The 16,818-nt window shown below is 46.7% G+C and overlaps 1 protein-coding gene across 1 annotated transcript in view; it reads left to right on the forward strand.

Moving 5' to 3' along the window:
- The first annotated feature begins 1,222 nt into the window (after positions 1-1,222).
- Positions 1,223-16,818, forward strand: part of PFKL (phosphofructokinase, liver type) — a 184,693-nt gene continuing 169,097 nt past the window's right edge. Inside the window, exon 1 of the mRNA XM_068244841.1 lies at positions 1,223-1,456. Coding sequence (XP_068100942.1) covers positions 1,375-1,456 — 82 coding nt within the window. The 5' untranslated portion in view covers positions 1,223-1,374. The remainder of the gene's footprint in view (positions 1,457-16,818) is intronic.

Below are 16,818 nucleotides of genomic sequence, written 5' to 3' on the forward strand. Positions count from 1 at the left end.
AGGTGGAGCCTACAAAAGCTAACCAAAATTCACCTATTGATTTTCAGTAGTAGTAGTGGAGCCACAGCCAATTATTGATGCCAAAGACCGCAAAGCTCACAAACTAGGTAATTGTGTGTTAGGATTAGAAAAAGTGGACAGAGCTAACACTAGCCAATTACATACCCGGGCAACGCCGGGCGACCAGCTAGTATATATATATATATATATATATATATATATATATATATATATATTTATATATATATAATTACATAGAAAGAGGGACAAAGTCCTGAAAGAGGGACAGGGCTCCAAAAGAGGGACAGTTGGGAGCTATGAAATGATGTGCTAGTTCATTGCTGTCATTCAGCAATCTTACATGCAAAACAATATTGTGGGACGCCTGTACACAGGCTACACCTTGTAAAAATGATTTCAGCCAATGTTATTTTCTACCTTGTTCAGCCTGTATGCCTAGTACACACCATACAATTTTCTGTAAGATTTTCTGTAAAGCCCCATCTACACAATACGATTCTTTGTGCAATTCGATTACGATTCTATTTACGATCTGATTAAATCTGACATGTCCGTTCAGAATTCAATTAAATTCGATTTACTATTGTTTTGCAATGGCAAATCGAATTGAATCGAATCAAATCCCGATCGGACATGTTGGATTTAATCGGATGGTAAATAGAATCGTAATCGAATCGCACAAAGAATCGTATAGATGGGGCTTTAGATTTACCTGTCAGATAATTTCCGACATGTTGGATTTTATCTATCTAACCATCTATCTGCCAACAATTAGGCATTGTTCTACTCAGCAGGAGATAACCAGAAGACAATGCACCAGAGATAATGACCAGTCTCTACCAGTACTTTACAGAACATAATTTAATTACAGAAAATCTAACAGAAAATGGCATGGTGTGTACTATACATTACTGTGTTTTCTTACAAGAAATTACTTTTCTAATTGCATGTCCTTAATGTACCAAATACAGATGTGCCGGGTGAGTTAATTTATTTATATCATCCTTCTGTGTTTGCATCTTTCATTCTTCTTGACACGTTCATTCGCCATTATTCGAAGAGCATTGAAGGTAAACGTGGAAATGCATGAATGCCATTCATTTAGGTAGGCGGGCTCCATCAGCACGCAGCGGTGTAGCAGGAAGCATGTGACAATAGAACATTGGCAGTCGGGAGCTCCTTCCTCCATCCAGAGACAGCACAGCGCAAATCAGCAGTACACTCCCACTCCCTGAGCTGCGAGGAGGGGCGAAGGTCGATCCAGCACGAAATTGCACGCATAGCACGCAGGCATCAGCACTGGTGGAGAGTGCTCATCTGACTGTGCTGTTGTGGTGGGTTTAGAGTAAAAAAATGTCTTCGGATTTAGAAAAGCTGCGGATGTCTGGAGCGGGGAAGGCTCTCGCAGTCCTGACAAGCGGAGGTGATGCACAAGGTCAGTGGAAATCATATTATCTTCTTAGATGCACATAGTGGATGTGCTGCTTAACCACAAGTCTGTCGTCTAGGTGTCACTAGGGGAATGTATGTTCATTGAAATACTTTATTTACGTCTCACCAAACTCTCATTCATTTCCTGAGACCAAGTCACTACATTCTGCCGAAACAGATCTTGTGATATGTAAGTACTACTTAATTTGAACCCCCTCCCTCCTGGTGGTTGACTTTAACCCTAGAGGCATAGCTACACATTATGGGGCCCTACGGCAACATTTTGATAAGGCATTACGCAAACCTATCCTCACTTGAATATTCTCTATTGACAAGAATAAACCCAGCAACCTACATATTTTGCAGGGCTGTCAGGAAACCTGTGTTGACAGAATGTATTTCAAATGGTTACATATGTCCACCTTTGTGTACAATGCATTGCTAACCTTTTCAATTATTCATTAGGTCTATTCTCAGTAACCCAGGGGTTCTCAAACTGGGTGCTGTGGCACCCTGGTGCGCCTCGGGCACCTTTCAGGGGTGCCTTGGCATGCATCCCCATCCTTTATGCAAAACCATCAGGTAATGCAACTGCACATTGATATACAATGTGGCTGCATTACCTGATAGTTAACCTTTAGTCCCTGCAACCATGGTTGAATTTGAACATGAGAGGAATCGCAGTGCCTAATAAGCATCACTAGCTACTTGGAGTGAGTCGTCGCCTGATAAGGGTCATAACGGCATATCTGTAGTTGTTTGTAACGAAAAATCCACAACGCCGGATGGATTGCGGAAATACGGTCGCATCCGTTCCGGCAGGCGGACTTTACAACGCGGGATGCGGAAATTTGTCCGCATCCGTTGCGCAAAACCTTCCGAGCGCACAGCACCAAACTCACCAGCGTGCTGCTCACCAGGGCTCCGTCATCGTGCCTCTAGGGGGTGCGCGTGCACGCCAGACACGCCTTTATGCTCCTAGAAAGCGGGTCAGCTGACCTGGAGGTCAGCTGATGTTTTTGGCCTGCTCTGATTGGTTGCTGCTTGGGGTGGAGACTCCTTTCCCAGGCAGTATTTAAGGAAGTGCTTTTCAGTAGCACTTCGTCTGTATTTGCGATACCCTGTGTCAGCACTCAGACCTAGTCAGTTCCCGTGTGATAATCCGGCAGGACCCCGGCTCTTGTCACACCTAGTCAGCCTTGTATTTGATATTGTGTTATTTATTGGTTTATCGCCAATATATACACATATTATACTGTCTTGATTTATCGTGTATGATTCTGTGCCTGTCTTGACTATTCTTCTGTTTCCTGATTCTGTACTTCACCAGCCCGTACCGTTATCGACTATTGGCTTGGTTTCCGACTATTCTCTTGTCTCACGTTTCTGTACTGTTGCCGAACCTCATTTTGTCTGACCTTTCTCCCTTCAGTGGAACGTCTCCCACTGTAGGGTTCTATCTCTTTGAGACGACCGCCACTAGCAAACCATTTCTGCTAGAGGCCGAGACTCCTCCATTGTGTCCTTTGGAGGATCTCACACACGGGGTTCCCATTCAGAGGTAACCACACCTCTGAGGAATTGTATTTCTGTGCCCTATAGAGATACTTTATTATACCAAACTCCTATAAGTAGTGAGTGTCTCTACACTTTGCTATTGCACCAAGCACCTTCCTGCATCCGATTGTTCCGTGTCTCGCTATACTTGCTTTATTGGTGATTCTGCAGATCACCATATAATCAGGTATAGCATCTGTATTGTTGGTGATACTGCAGATCACCAATAATCAGAAAATCGGTGCTTGCTGACATCAATCGTTACATTGTTTTTGCCGAGGGGTGCCTTGAAAAAATTTCAAAGCCATGAAGGGTGCCATCACCCAAAAAAGTTTGGTAACCTATTGTTTTGTAACTGTATTCTCTGTTGTACAGCGACGCGGAAGATGCAAGTGCTAGATAAATCTAAAGTAATAATACATATTTAGAAATACCAGTACCTTTTGTCATAAGGTATTTTAACCAGGGATGTCACTTCCTGTAGGCATTAAAGGAAACAAGTATCTATGAAAAATATAAAAGAAACCTCCCCTATTGTTTTTTAAATGGGAGTGTGCCAAGGGTGGTGGTGGTAGCAGGCATTAATTAACCTCAGGGGGCTGCTCCCCAGCATTATACTGGCATCCATCTTCTCCAGAGAGAGACACTGTTGCAAGTTTTATGCCCCTCAGGACTACATCTCCCAGCATGCATTGTGGCAGTCGAGGAAGCGTAACACTGCTGGGAGCTTCAATCTGCAGCACCTGTGGGTTTCCTTGGAGAAAATGAATGCCAGCATAAAGATGGCAGGCTAGGGTGCAGCCTGCAAAGGTAAGTAGGTGCTAATCTAGTTTTGAGGACGCAGCAGAAAACCTCATAGGGAAATTCTGCCAATGTGACTGGGTGGGCAGTACCCTCTTAAACTGCTAGATTTCAGATTAGTAGTTTACTATAACCTATCACAATGCTTTGTGCTGTAGAGGGTGCAGTGATTGAAGAAGTGTTCCCTATGACATTTCCTGCTGGATCCCCTAACTAGCACCAGTAAGTAATACCTGCTGCCCCCCACGGCACACTCCATTTATGATCCTCCCCTAGGGGAGATTTATTTTGTATATTTTCTAAAATCTGTCCTTAGTTTCTCATGTTGCAAAACTGCTTTCCTGCAGTAAACCAAGATGGCGCCGCACTGGTAGCCAAGGCCACAGGGCTCCGGAATATTCTTTAACTCTCTCCTTCTCCTCTAACTATGTTGCGCCCAAATCCCCCCTTACCTACCGGGGAGGATGTGGAGGCACAGGAGAGCCTGGTCCACAGGGCTCAATCATCAGCCACGGGACGGCGGCAGCCTGCCAGCTGATCGGGGCCCACGTGTGATCCGCGCTCCACCACCGCTGCCCAGACTGCTCTTCGCCGCTCAGGGGGGGGGGGGGGGGGGGGGAAACTGTGTGACAGCCGCCACTGAAGACTGGCTTCTCCCTGGTCTCCGACATCGCATGGCCCGTGACCTGTAGCCATCGGTCTGCCACGTGGGGAGGTGACGCCGGTCCCGACACCATCCACAGCGGCTCTCGGACGGGACCCAGCCGCTGCTCCAACCTTGTGCACTCGCTGGCCCACAGGATGCTTCCCCCTGCAGCCGCTCCGGCGTATGGCAGACGGGACCACACTGGCAGCTCTCCTGCTCAGCGGCATCCCCCCGCCCGCTTTGATCAGGAAATCCCGTTAAAAGAACGGGATTTTCCTGGAGGGCTTCCCCCGTTGCCATGGCGACGGGGCGGGATGATGTCACCGACGTCGGGACGTCATTGGGAGTCCCGAACCACCCCTCAGCGCTGCCTGGCACTGATTGGCCAGGCAGCGCACGGGGTCTGGTGGGGGGGGGGCGCGGCGTGACGGATAGCGGCGATCGAGTGCGGGGCGGCGGCGATCGGTGTGCTGACGCAGCTAAAAAAAAATTAAACAAATCGGCGAAAACCTCCTGCGCGGCTTACCCGCTACTATGTTCGGGGTTACCACCAAGGAGGTTAAAGCGGCCCTGCATGGCCCCTAGGAAAAATACTCGCCTCCACCACTGCGGCACAGAAATGCTGCGGGCAAATCGTGGGACCGGAGTTCAGGTGCCCCAGCACAGGGTCTCCTGTGCCTGTTTCCCCTACACGAGCAGAGGCGGCCTGATCTCTGCTACTACTCCAGCCACCATGGGAACATGGCCGCTCCTCCACTGCGACCACAGAAGGCCTGTTGCCGCCACCCCACAGCACTCTGCTCCCAGGGCAGCCTCAGAAGAGGAGATGCTGGCGCTCCACCACCGGGTGTCCCTTCTCCCCCCCCCCCTCTCCCAAATTGCCGCTAGGCTGCAAGCTGGGGGCTGAATTCTGAGTGCAGCCATGGGATCCACCAGCCACACCACCAACCAGCTGGACAGCAGCACTCTCTGAACTCTGTCTCTCTCTGGCCAACAATCCTTCTTCTCATTCTCTCTCTCTCTCTTTATTCCTGTCTTCTCTCTTTTCTCTCCTTTATGGACTGTCGGACATTTATGGGGGGATCCGAGTTGCTGCTACAGAGTAGTTGAGCGCCGCCAAGGAGGCAGGCAGCTCCGCTCACACAGCACTGGGACCCCTCTAGTTTTTGCTGCTATGTATTTGCCTACTCTTGAAATACTACGCTGCATGTGTTATGCCACTCAAGTGTATATCTACTGCATGTCTGATACTGTACCGTACCATCACTGACCCTGTATGTGCCAAAAATAATTCCGGGTACAACTCCCGTTGTACTTGGCGAAATAAAACGATTCTGATTCTGCAGACTTTAAATCCGCTGCTCAATATTGGTACAGGTCAGACATGAAAGATGGTAAGCTTGTTAATAAACTCAGCCCACCACCTGGTCATGGAGCCTCTAGTCACCACAATAGAAATTGGTATGCTCTTTTTAAAGATTGCCATGCATAGATTTATGTTCAGATATGGCAAACCATCAGTATTTTGCTGATGGAAAAGTGATAGACATATTCATTCATTTTTATTAATTATTGAGCAAATATTAATCAGAAGCAATTACGTTTTCAGTAACCTGCAGCTTACCACCACCACATTTGATACTATTAAGAATTGATTTTTAATTTATTTTCCCAAAAGCTGTTGGGAAAGGCTGTAGCTGTTAAAGTAATTTGATGTGACTCAATGTTTTAATTGATTTGAATGTTTAATCTATTAAATAGTATATAGCTGCCCAGGGCTTAATAATGCTACATACACACTTGAGATAAAAGTCTGTGGAAAAGGCAAGATCACAGACCAATTTTACCCCCTTCCATGTAGTACGGGCGCATACTCTACTCAGTCTATTGTATTGAGCTGAACTCCCCATCAGATAAGACAAAGACAAACACTTATATTGCGCTTTTCTCCTGGTGGACTCAAAGCGCCAGAGCTGCAGCCACTAGGACGCGCTCTATAGGCAGTAGCAGTGTTAGGGAGACTTGCCTAAGGTCTCCTACTGAATAGGTGCTGGCTTACTGAACAGGCAGAGCTGAGATTCGAACCCTGGTCTCCTGTGTCAGAGGCAGAGCCCTTAACCACTACACTATCCATGCAAAGATAAAATCTTTGCAAGATGCTGCACACAAAGATGCGGTACACATTCAAAAGATCAGTATCTGCAAAAGATCTGTTCCTGCAAAAGATCCATTCCTGCAAAATGCATTCATAGTCTATGAGATCTGCAGATCATCATACACACCTTGTTTAACTGACATTCATCTGCATATCTGACAATCCTCTGCAGATCTGAAAATCCATCCTGGTGGATCTGATCTGCAGATGAATGTCTGTTAAATAAGGTGTGTATGATGATCTGCAGATATCATAGACTATGAATGCATTTTGCAGGAATGGATCTTTTACAGGAACAGATCTTTTGCAGATACTGATCTGTTGCATGTGTACCGCATCTTTGTGTGCAGCATCTTGCAAAGATTTCTATCTGATGGGGAGTTCAGCTCAATAGAATAGACTGTAGGGCTCTTATACTACATGAAAAGGGGTAAAATTGGTCTGTGATCTTGCCTTTTCCAAAGACTTTTATCTCAAGTGTGTATGTAGCCTTACCTCAAGCTAATTTACCCAGAACCTATGCCCTAATGGTGCATACACACATCCAATTTTGATTGACCAATCACCTACCAATTTTACCACCTTTATGTAATAGGAGTGCCAGCAGATTGTGTAGGCAAGCTCTCATGCTACATGGAAGTGGTAAAATTGGCCAATCCAAAATTGGATGTGCGTACAAGGCTTAAGATTAATCCTTGAGTTATGTGCCTAGCCTATCTCTGTGGGTAGGACATGTTGACGACATGGACCTTTATCTGGAGTTTTATTTATGTTTATAATAGAATGCTGTTTTGTAGAACCACAACATTTTCTGTGATAGGTATGGTAAAGAAGAATACCTTTGCCAAAGGTTCCCGTTTAAAGTGGAACTTACAGGGTACCTGTAGTTGGGGTACCCGGACTTCCCTGGTCTCTCTAGGCCCTTCTGTTCCCGAGTAGGGTTCCTCTGAGCAATATGCCTAAATGACAGCCCATTTGGGCTGTCGTTTACCATGGAAACTGACCCCCTCAAAATACACTTCTTAGACTTGGAAATCAGAGTGGATCCTGTTAGTGCCAATATTAGTACTTTGAACTATTTTAAACCTACTGACAGGAACGGATATCTTGATTATTATAGTGCCCACTATAGGCCCTGGCTTAAAAATGTACCGTATGGCCAATTTAAACGATTACGCCGAAATTGTACGAATGATGACGATTTTGATCGCCAGTCGACAATTTTGAAGACACGATTTTTAGAAAAACATTATCCTATTACCTTGGTGGACTCTGCTTTGGAGAGAGCTTCCGCCCTCTCCCAACAGGAGTGCTTACTACCCAAAATCCACACGGGAAGAAAATTGGGGGCGTCCAACTCGACCACTAATCGGCTGCCCATTGTTGTTGATTTCTCTGGACAGGCTGGGGAATGCAGGCAGATTTTCGAAAAGTATTGGCCAGTTCTGTTGAGCGATCCTGTGCTTAGACATACCCTTCCCCCCCCCAAACCCCAACTGGTGTTCCGAAGAGGCAAAACCATCAGGGGCCATATAGCACCCAGCAGATTGTCATCGAGTGGAATTGATACCAATGATGACAACCAGGCTAAACTGGGGTGCTATTCATGTAAGTCCAAACGATGCCTCTGTTGTAATACCCTTAACGATGGTGCAGTTACCTTTCAGATCAATGGTTCCATACAATTTCCGATAAAGAGCCATGTAAATTGTCAGAGTATATATGTGGTCTATCTGTTGGTTTGCCCATGCAATCTGGGCTATGTGGGTTAAACTACCCAGAAATTTCAAACCCGCCTGAACAAACATAGATCGAATGTTACTAAGGGGGAACCCAAACATGGGGTGTCCAACCATTGTAATTTAGTACACAACAGGGACTTCAATGTACTGAGGGCCACCATTATAGAGCAGGTGCACCATTCAAACAAACATGAGAAATACCGTATCCTTTGTAGACGGGAATCCTTTTGGATTTTAAAATTGGGGACCTTGGAGCCGGAAGGGCTTAATAAATGCCTGGAGGAGATGAGTCACCTGCAACACATGATGTAGTGCCAGTTTGACCATGTTGCTCTCTCTGGGGAAGGGGTGGGGGGGTTCCTTGCTGGGTGGGCGGGTGTGGAGACGTGCGCATACGGGTGCTTGGGCATGTGTGTGCTGTGCCCTGCGTGTGCGCCGTCTCCACACCCTTATGTACACACGAGTGTAGCACTCGGAGTGTCCATGGGACTGAGCTTTGATGCTAATATGATATATGTGTGGGTATGAGAAAAAATGTGACAATTGCTTTTATATGTATTAATTATTGGTAATTTTGTATATGTAGTGTAGCGTGCTGTCTGTTGCTAATAATGATTGAGGGCTACTGCCAGGGACGACTACTGTAACTATCAGACTTACTGTTCGGGTATGGGTACTTTCTTTGATACACATTGGGTGTCTGTGTGCTCTTTTGCCAGAGCACATTGAAACTTACATCTCCACTTATTTTCCCTCTATTCTATACTATACGGTGGTTGAGGTCTTCTTGATCCACTGGGACTCCGTAGTCACCTTGCAGAAAGGGCTGATTGGATGATATATAAGGGGCTGTTCCCCTATTTTATTGTAAGCTTTGACTTGAAAAAGCGGGGGTTGTTTTCCCCGCGAAACGCGTTGTCTATGCTTGTGCATTAAATTATATTTTACATATCCCTGCCTATGTGCTTCTTGCACCTTCATCCTCCCCACTCCGCTTTCCTGCCTCTGTGGAGGACCGGACGCCGCTCACCACGCTTCTCCGCGTGTGTTAGAGGAAGCGTCCAGGTCCCCATAGCAACTGCCGCTTGGATTACTGGGAAGGCGACGTCACGTACTTCCGCCCTGCCGATACGGAAAGCCTGGTCCCCGGCTGGCTTAGAGGGACAACTGCCTACCGCGGCTGAGTACGCTGTGCCGGCCACAATACGATTAGGTGAGACCATTCCACCTTCCTTCTGCTTCTTGTTGAATTGACTTCTCAGAGCGCTCCCCTCCTCTCTTTTTTTTCTCTACATGTATAGTGTTTGTGGGAGCTGCCGAGCAAACTACTTGGGTGGCCAGATCGCGCCTTGAGGGGCTCACTACCCCCATTTCTCTCTATCTGAGCAATATGCAACATTAATGGTGAATATTGCTCACAGTCGCACTCCCCTCCATGAAAAGCGTGGCCACATTGGGCAGATGTAAATTACGGCCTGCGCAGTGGTACAGGGGTGCTCCTGCAGGGCTTTTTTCCTCTGCGTACGAGCGGCTCCGTGCTACTGCGCAGATGTGAACCCACTGGCGCCTGTGCAGAGGGGAGTGCTCACGAGAAGGTGAAGTGTCCTGACCGACAACAGGTGGGTCTAGGAGGATTGGGGAAGTCCAATTAGGACAGGTAAAGTATAGTGCACCAGGGGTGGGGGGGGGGCAGCATAGGGCCTGAGAGGCGGTGGATGCGGTCTCACATGGAATCGGTCTGTGGTGTACAGTTCTGTCTGTAATCAGATTCGATCAGAGAGAGATTTGTCTCATGGTTGAATCTGCTCATCATCGCTAGATGTATGGCTACCTTAACCTCCCTGGCAGTACGCAGTTTCGGTGGCTGCATCCGCGGGAGGGATTTTTGTAATAGTTGTAGCTAGCACTAGGCTTTCTACCAGTGTCCCCAAAGTCCCCTGCACCTCTCTGATATTCCCCGATCGCCGCCGCTTATATTTACCCAGCCGCAATCCCGCGAGAGCTGCAGCCTCCGCAATCCGCTTCAGTCGTCGCTATGCTGACGATTGGACATGGCGTCATGCGCAGTCCCGATCCTCAACAAAGAAAGAAGGGCTACACCATATCATTTATGATCATATGATGCACTGAATTTCGGTCTCCCAGTACTCGCCGACTTTGCGACACATTACCCCAATTTGTTAAACTCAAAAAAATACATATAGGCTAGGGTTCTCAATGTGTTGCCAGGTAAACCATTTATTTATGACACTGTACAAAAAGGCTTGACTACATGCAAAAATCAGCTATCTAAAACACTTTAAAACCTTGCTGGAGCATCTGTGCATCACACTAATAATGAACACGACTCTGACCGATAACCATCTAATCTAAGCCGGCAGTTCATACATTCCTCCACACACACTTGCAGCCATGGCGCCCACAAACGCACTTGAAAATACTGGAATTCAGTGGCAGTTGCTTAGCCAGATTATAGGCAACCCATAGGGAGCAGAGGGATCCGACTGTATGACAGCGAAAGACAGCAGGTATATTGCAATCCTGTACTTCTCACAGAGATAGTCCCATAATTGGTACAGCAGCAGCTAATAGCCATGCACATGCAATAGTGCTGATAATCTCACCACCTCCGTCGTATGGTTCCTTCAGTGGGTACCCACTCTGTTAACGACTTGCCACTGGGGTTTGGGTGTTCCGAACGGAATTCCGCATGTGTTCCGTGTATGCCGGTGCATAACTAGCACTCCAGCAGCCAGGCCATACACCCTCTCCCATGCGTTTGGATCATGCAGATCACACAGACGCCAACGGAACTTCCGCAATTAGGTCCGCATGCGAAGCCTGGAGCTGATTGGGAGGCTGCGCCATCGTGGTATCCCTGGGGGGTACGTATACCGGCGGCAATCGGAGGGGATTGGAGGGACTTTGGGAACACTGGTAGCTAGCCTAGTGCTAGCTACAACTATTACAAATTTTATTACAAAAATCCCTCCCGGGGCCATGCAATCCTCTGCGGCAGTTACCCCGAGGGTAGGTCGGGGTTACCGCCAGGAGGGTTAAAGAACCTCAAAAAATATAAGAACTTGCCTATAATCAATTTTCTTATTTGCATTATGTAGATTTTTTTTTTCTTTCAGTTTTATTGAGGTTTTCAAAATGACAATACAATGATAAAATAGGGAGTAACATATCCCAATTAGCAGCATATAATGCTTCTTGTACAACAATATTTTATGCATATATCACAACTCCGCACAAGTCACTGGAATCAAAATAGGCTGTCTGCTGAAAAAGACTTGGGAGAGGTCAGCCCCCCGTCGCTACCAGCTGGACTCGCCAGCCCAGGGTGGTTGGCGTGCCCTCAACAGGGACAATGATCCCTACCTTCTATGAACCTAACCTTGGTTCCTCTTAAAGAGAGTCTGAAGCGAGAATAGATCTCGCTTCAGACCTCATAGCCTACTAAAACGCTGCTATCCCGCGGCTTAACGGGGGTCCCTGTCCCCCCAAATCCCCTCCGTAATGCGGGGGAGCGCTTCCGCATTGGGGCAGGGCTAACCGCCGCAGCCCTGCCCCACGCGTGTCTGTCAGATGCGTATCTCCGCCTCTCCCCCGCCCCTCTCAGTCTTCCTTCACTGAGAGGGGCGGGGGAGAGGCGGCGATGCGCGTCTGATAGACGCGCTGGGAGGCAGGGCTGCAGCCGTTAGCCCTGCCTCCAGGAAGAAAAAAAAAAGCGACCAAGTCTGCGACCAAGGTTTGCGGGGGGTGGGTTGGGGGTGAAGGGACCCCTGTTAAGCCGCGGGGTAGCGGCGTTTTAGCAGGGGCACATGTGCCCCTGCTATATATGAGAGCTGAAGCGAGATTTAGTCTCGCTTCAGTGTCTCTTTAAGGAGGAACAGAACACAGTCAGAGACAAACATTAAGAGAGGAAAAGGAAGAAATGAAGGGAAAGAAAGAAGGGGCTAGTAGAGGGAGGGGAAAAGAAGGGGGGGGGGAAGCCCACCATGTTGCCAAAGGCAATTGCCTTATTATAGTGGATTACCTGTAAAGGGGCCCATACACCTAACGATTTTCCCACCGATATACGGCCGATTCAATCACAGTGATCGACTCGGCTGTGAAATCGCCACGCACACCGCTGACAGAACGATCGATTTCCGTCCGAAATCGATCGTTCCCGTCGATCCGTCCGTGCGGAAGATTTTTCTCGATCGCTGGCGGGTCGGGAGTGCGTCGCTAGCGGCGTTCGAATGCCCGACGACCGACGCAATACAGCGGGTCTACATTACCTTTTCCGGCCTGCGCGAGTCCCCTGGTGTCTGCTGTCTTCTCCGCTCTGGTCTGGTCTCCGGCTCTACTGTTTAAACTTCCTGCCGGGCAGGAAGAAGTGAAGCATGCCGGAGATCAGACCAGAGCGGAGAAGACAGCAGAGACCTGGGGAGTCGCGCCGGCGGAGCAGGGAATGTATGGGCGGGGGCTTAGCGACGGCAGCACCACCACCACAGATTGTGAACGGTTTCAGGCTGAAATCGGTTACAATCTGTTTGCAGTAAGGCAGCCATACGATCCCTCTCTGATCAGATTGGATCAGAGGGATCTATTTGTTGGTGGAATCTTATGGCAAATCGACCAGTGTATGGCCACCTTAAAGAGAACATGAGGTGGCATTGTATTACGTTAGTGGGGCACAGAGGCTGGTTGGGCACACTAACACCAGCCTCTGTTGCCCCATCGTGTGTCTCAAAGACCCCCCTGCTCGCCGCTATACCCCCGCAGTGCTGGCGACACGCAGCGTGTCGCCAGCACAATGTTTACTCTAGCGCTGTCTGTCAGCGCCGCTCCGCCGCCTCCTCCGCATTGCCGCTACCCGCCCTCGTCCCTTCCCTCCCGCTGATTGGAGGGAAGGGACGAGGGTGGGTAGCGGCGATGCGGGGGAGCGGCGCTGACAGACAGCGCTAGAGTAAACATTGTGCTGGCGACGCGCTGCGTGTCGCCAGCACTGCGGGGAGTATAGTGGCGAGCAGGGGGGTATTTGAGACACACGATGGGGCAACAGAGGCTGGTGTTAGTGTGCTCAACCAGCCTCTGTGCCCCACTAACGTAATACAATGCCACCTCGAGTTCTCTTTAAGGAGGTTAACTATGACCTGTGATAGTAAGGTGTAGATTTTTTTTTTTTTTTTTTTTTTTTTTAAACTCATGTTTTCAGTCTCTCATGGAGGGCTCTGTGCCCTCCATTTTCCTTAGTATTTGAGGACTTTTGGTTCCCCTGAAACATTTGTCCTACTTCTGTCATTTTACAGTGCAGATTTGTAACCGAAAGGAAAATGACTGGTTGCCATGGGCAACAAGCAAATCAACATGCATAAAGCCTGGGATCAAAGTATTATGTGTCAAACAAGAAAAGTTGTTCAAGGTTAAATGAAGAGCAGTGCTCACTAATGCATGTCCTCAACATCACATTACTGGAATGTTAGTTGACCAATAGGAGCAGCGTAGTGAGTTACACAATTTTTTCCTCGAGGCTCTCAATACAATGTGCATTCGCGTTCACGCATGCATTTTTCGCTAAAGGCTCATATACACATCAGGCAATAGTCTTTGGAAAATGAAAGATCACAGACTAATTTTACCCCATTCCATGTAGTATGAGAGCCATACTCTACACAGTATATTCTATGGAGCTGAACTCCCCATCAGATAGAAATCTGCACACAAAGATGCTGTACACAGATAAGATGCTGCACACAAAGATGCTGTACACATTCAAAAGATCAGTATCTGCAAAAGATCTGTTCCTGCAAAATGCATTCATAGTCTATGAGATCTGCAGATCATCATACACACCTTGTTTAACAGACATTCATCTGCAGATCAGATCCACTAGGATGGATTTTCAGATCTGCAGATGATTGTCTGATCTGCAGATGAATGTCAGTTAAACAAGGTGTGTATGATGATCTGCAGATCTCATAGACTATGAATGCATTTTGCAGGAACGGATCTTTGGCAGGAACAGATCTTTTGCAGATACTGATCTGTTGCATGTGTACAGCATCTGTGTGTGCAGCATCTTGCAAAGATTTCTATCTGATGGGGGAGTTCAGCTCCATAGAAAAGACTGTGTAGGTATGGCTCTCATACTACATGGAAGGGGGTAAAATTGGTCTGTGATATTTCATTTTCAAAAGACTATAGTCTGATGTGTGTATGTGGCCTAAGTGTCAGTGCCCATCATTTCACTAGTTGTGGATGTGTCTTTTACTTACTTGCATTTTAACTTGCTATCATTAAAATGTGTGTTTTACTATGAAAATGTAGCATGCTCCACTTATAAAAACACAGTGCAGTGTGAAAATACTGAAGGCTAATATGGTTTTCCTATGGAAAACTGTTTGAACTGCATTGTTAAAACTGCATTCGTGCACAAAAATACACATATAGTGGGTAAGAGCTTTTAGGGCTGAGTCTCACTTCAGACCGGCAAAGAAACGCAACTTCAGATGAAAGAAAAATTTTATTGATATCAGACACTAAACCGTCACTAGATAGCAATATGTACAGTGTTTTCATTGGTTTGCTTTACAGGTTTTAGAGACAGGGTTCCTTTAAGGGCTTTACAGGCATTAGAAATGGACATTGAGATGCAAATAATTTTATATTGATTGTATACAAATTTACCGGGCCGTGGAGTTGAGTCACCTTCAGAGCAATTTTTGGGTACCTGGGCCCATACGCAATTCACTTTTTCCTCCCTAGTTATCTCCTGGAAGAAAATGTTCATTTTCTCTTTAAAATAACCTTCAAGCATTTTACAATTGATAAAAGTACCCAACAGTACTTTACTTTTCATTTCTGGTGCCCATGCTAGTGATGGCACTTGTATTGACCTGAAGAAGTGGGCTGAGACCCAAATACATCTTATAATTTTTCTATACCTACCCTGTGTTTTGGGTTTTTTACACCTGGAGTGGCAAAGATACCTCCCTCCCTGCTTTGTTTTTTGCTTCATTGAAATTCCTAATTTTTGGGCGCCTCCACCACCCCAGTACTGCACAACACATCTCCTTTGGAGGTGTTTTTCTTTCAGGTGTGGTTATCTACAACCAAGAAGGAACAACCAGGAGTGCAACCATCCAGTGCCAGTAGGACCTGGAATACAGGTGCAATCCACCTTTGTGTGTATAAACACTCTTGTGCTTCAAAATTAACATTTAACACCCTATGATACTGCACCATTTTGCTCCTAGTCTCTCTTTGTCATACAGATGACCTTGGTGTTCCCACAGTGACCACTTTTACTTCTATCATAAATTTTATATACAGTAATAGCAGTGCTTAGTCCACAAAAATGAACCAAAAAAAAAAAATCAAAACAGTTTCTTGTGCTGCTGCAATAAGTCACCATATTTTTAAAGCTGAGATTTAAATCTAACTGTGTACACAGGACTGTTGAAATACTTCAACGTGGTTTTGTTTTTCAGCCTTAATTGTAGATTGTCCCTGCCACTTTCTGCCTTTCTGAGCTGGTTGCTTTCTCTGTTGTGTGATTTTGGTGAAAATTGTGGGTACAGATTTTTAATTGACCTAGTATAGTTCTTCTTAAAGGGAAGGTCCCAGCAGCATAAAAAAAAGACATTTACTTACCCGGGGCTTCCACCAGCACCTAGTTCTGCGCCTGCGCAGTATACGCCGACCACGTGCAAGTGATTGACAGCGAGGGACATGGTGGCTACTGAGGACTGGAGGAAGCCCCGGGTAAGTAAATGTCTGTTTTTTGGGGGGATTTTTTTTTTTTTTTTTTTGCTGCTCGGACCTTCCCTTTTAAGGCCTCCTTTCCACGAACTGTTGAGCTGTGTGCTCGGCAATTAGTTACCAGGCAGCAGTGAGCAGTTACCAGGCAGCAACAAACAGTTACCAGGCAGCAGTGAGCAGTTGTCAGAGTTTGAGAGGCATTTCACTGCCTATCAACAGTTCGTGGAAAGGAGGCCTTAGAGAGGTAAGGCTGTATTTCAGGGCTTCGTAGGTGGAAATGTTTGTTGCCTGGAACAACCACTCCTAGTTATTGCTTCATTTTAAAAACAGCAGTGGAACCATAACAGTTGGAAGCAGGACAAATGTTTCCTTCTCAAAACAATCATTTTGAGGAAGCCAAATGGCTCGCGGCACAGACTTCCTTTATCTATGTACACCATTTAAATATGAATTTTTAGAAAACCTGTTGGCCACAACAATGAAAATGGGCTCCCTCTGGCCATTACTTTTGGTGTGTAACAGTTTGTAGTTCAGGGACATGTTTTAAAGAGAAACTCCGACCAAGAATTGAACTTTATCCCAATCAGTAGCTGATATCCGCTTTTACATGAGAAATGTTATCATTTTCACAAACAGACCATCAGGGGGCGCTGTATGACTGATATTGTGGTGAAACCCCTCCCACAAGAAACACTGAGGACCGTGGTACT

Source organism: Hyperolius riggenbachi, chromosome 7 (genome assembly GCF_040937935.1).
Source record: "Hyperolius riggenbachi isolate aHypRig1 chromosome 7, aHypRig1.pri, whole genome shotgun sequence".
Taxonomy (NCBI): Eukaryota; Metazoa; Chordata; class Amphibia; order Anura; family Hyperoliidae; genus Hyperolius; species Hyperolius riggenbachi.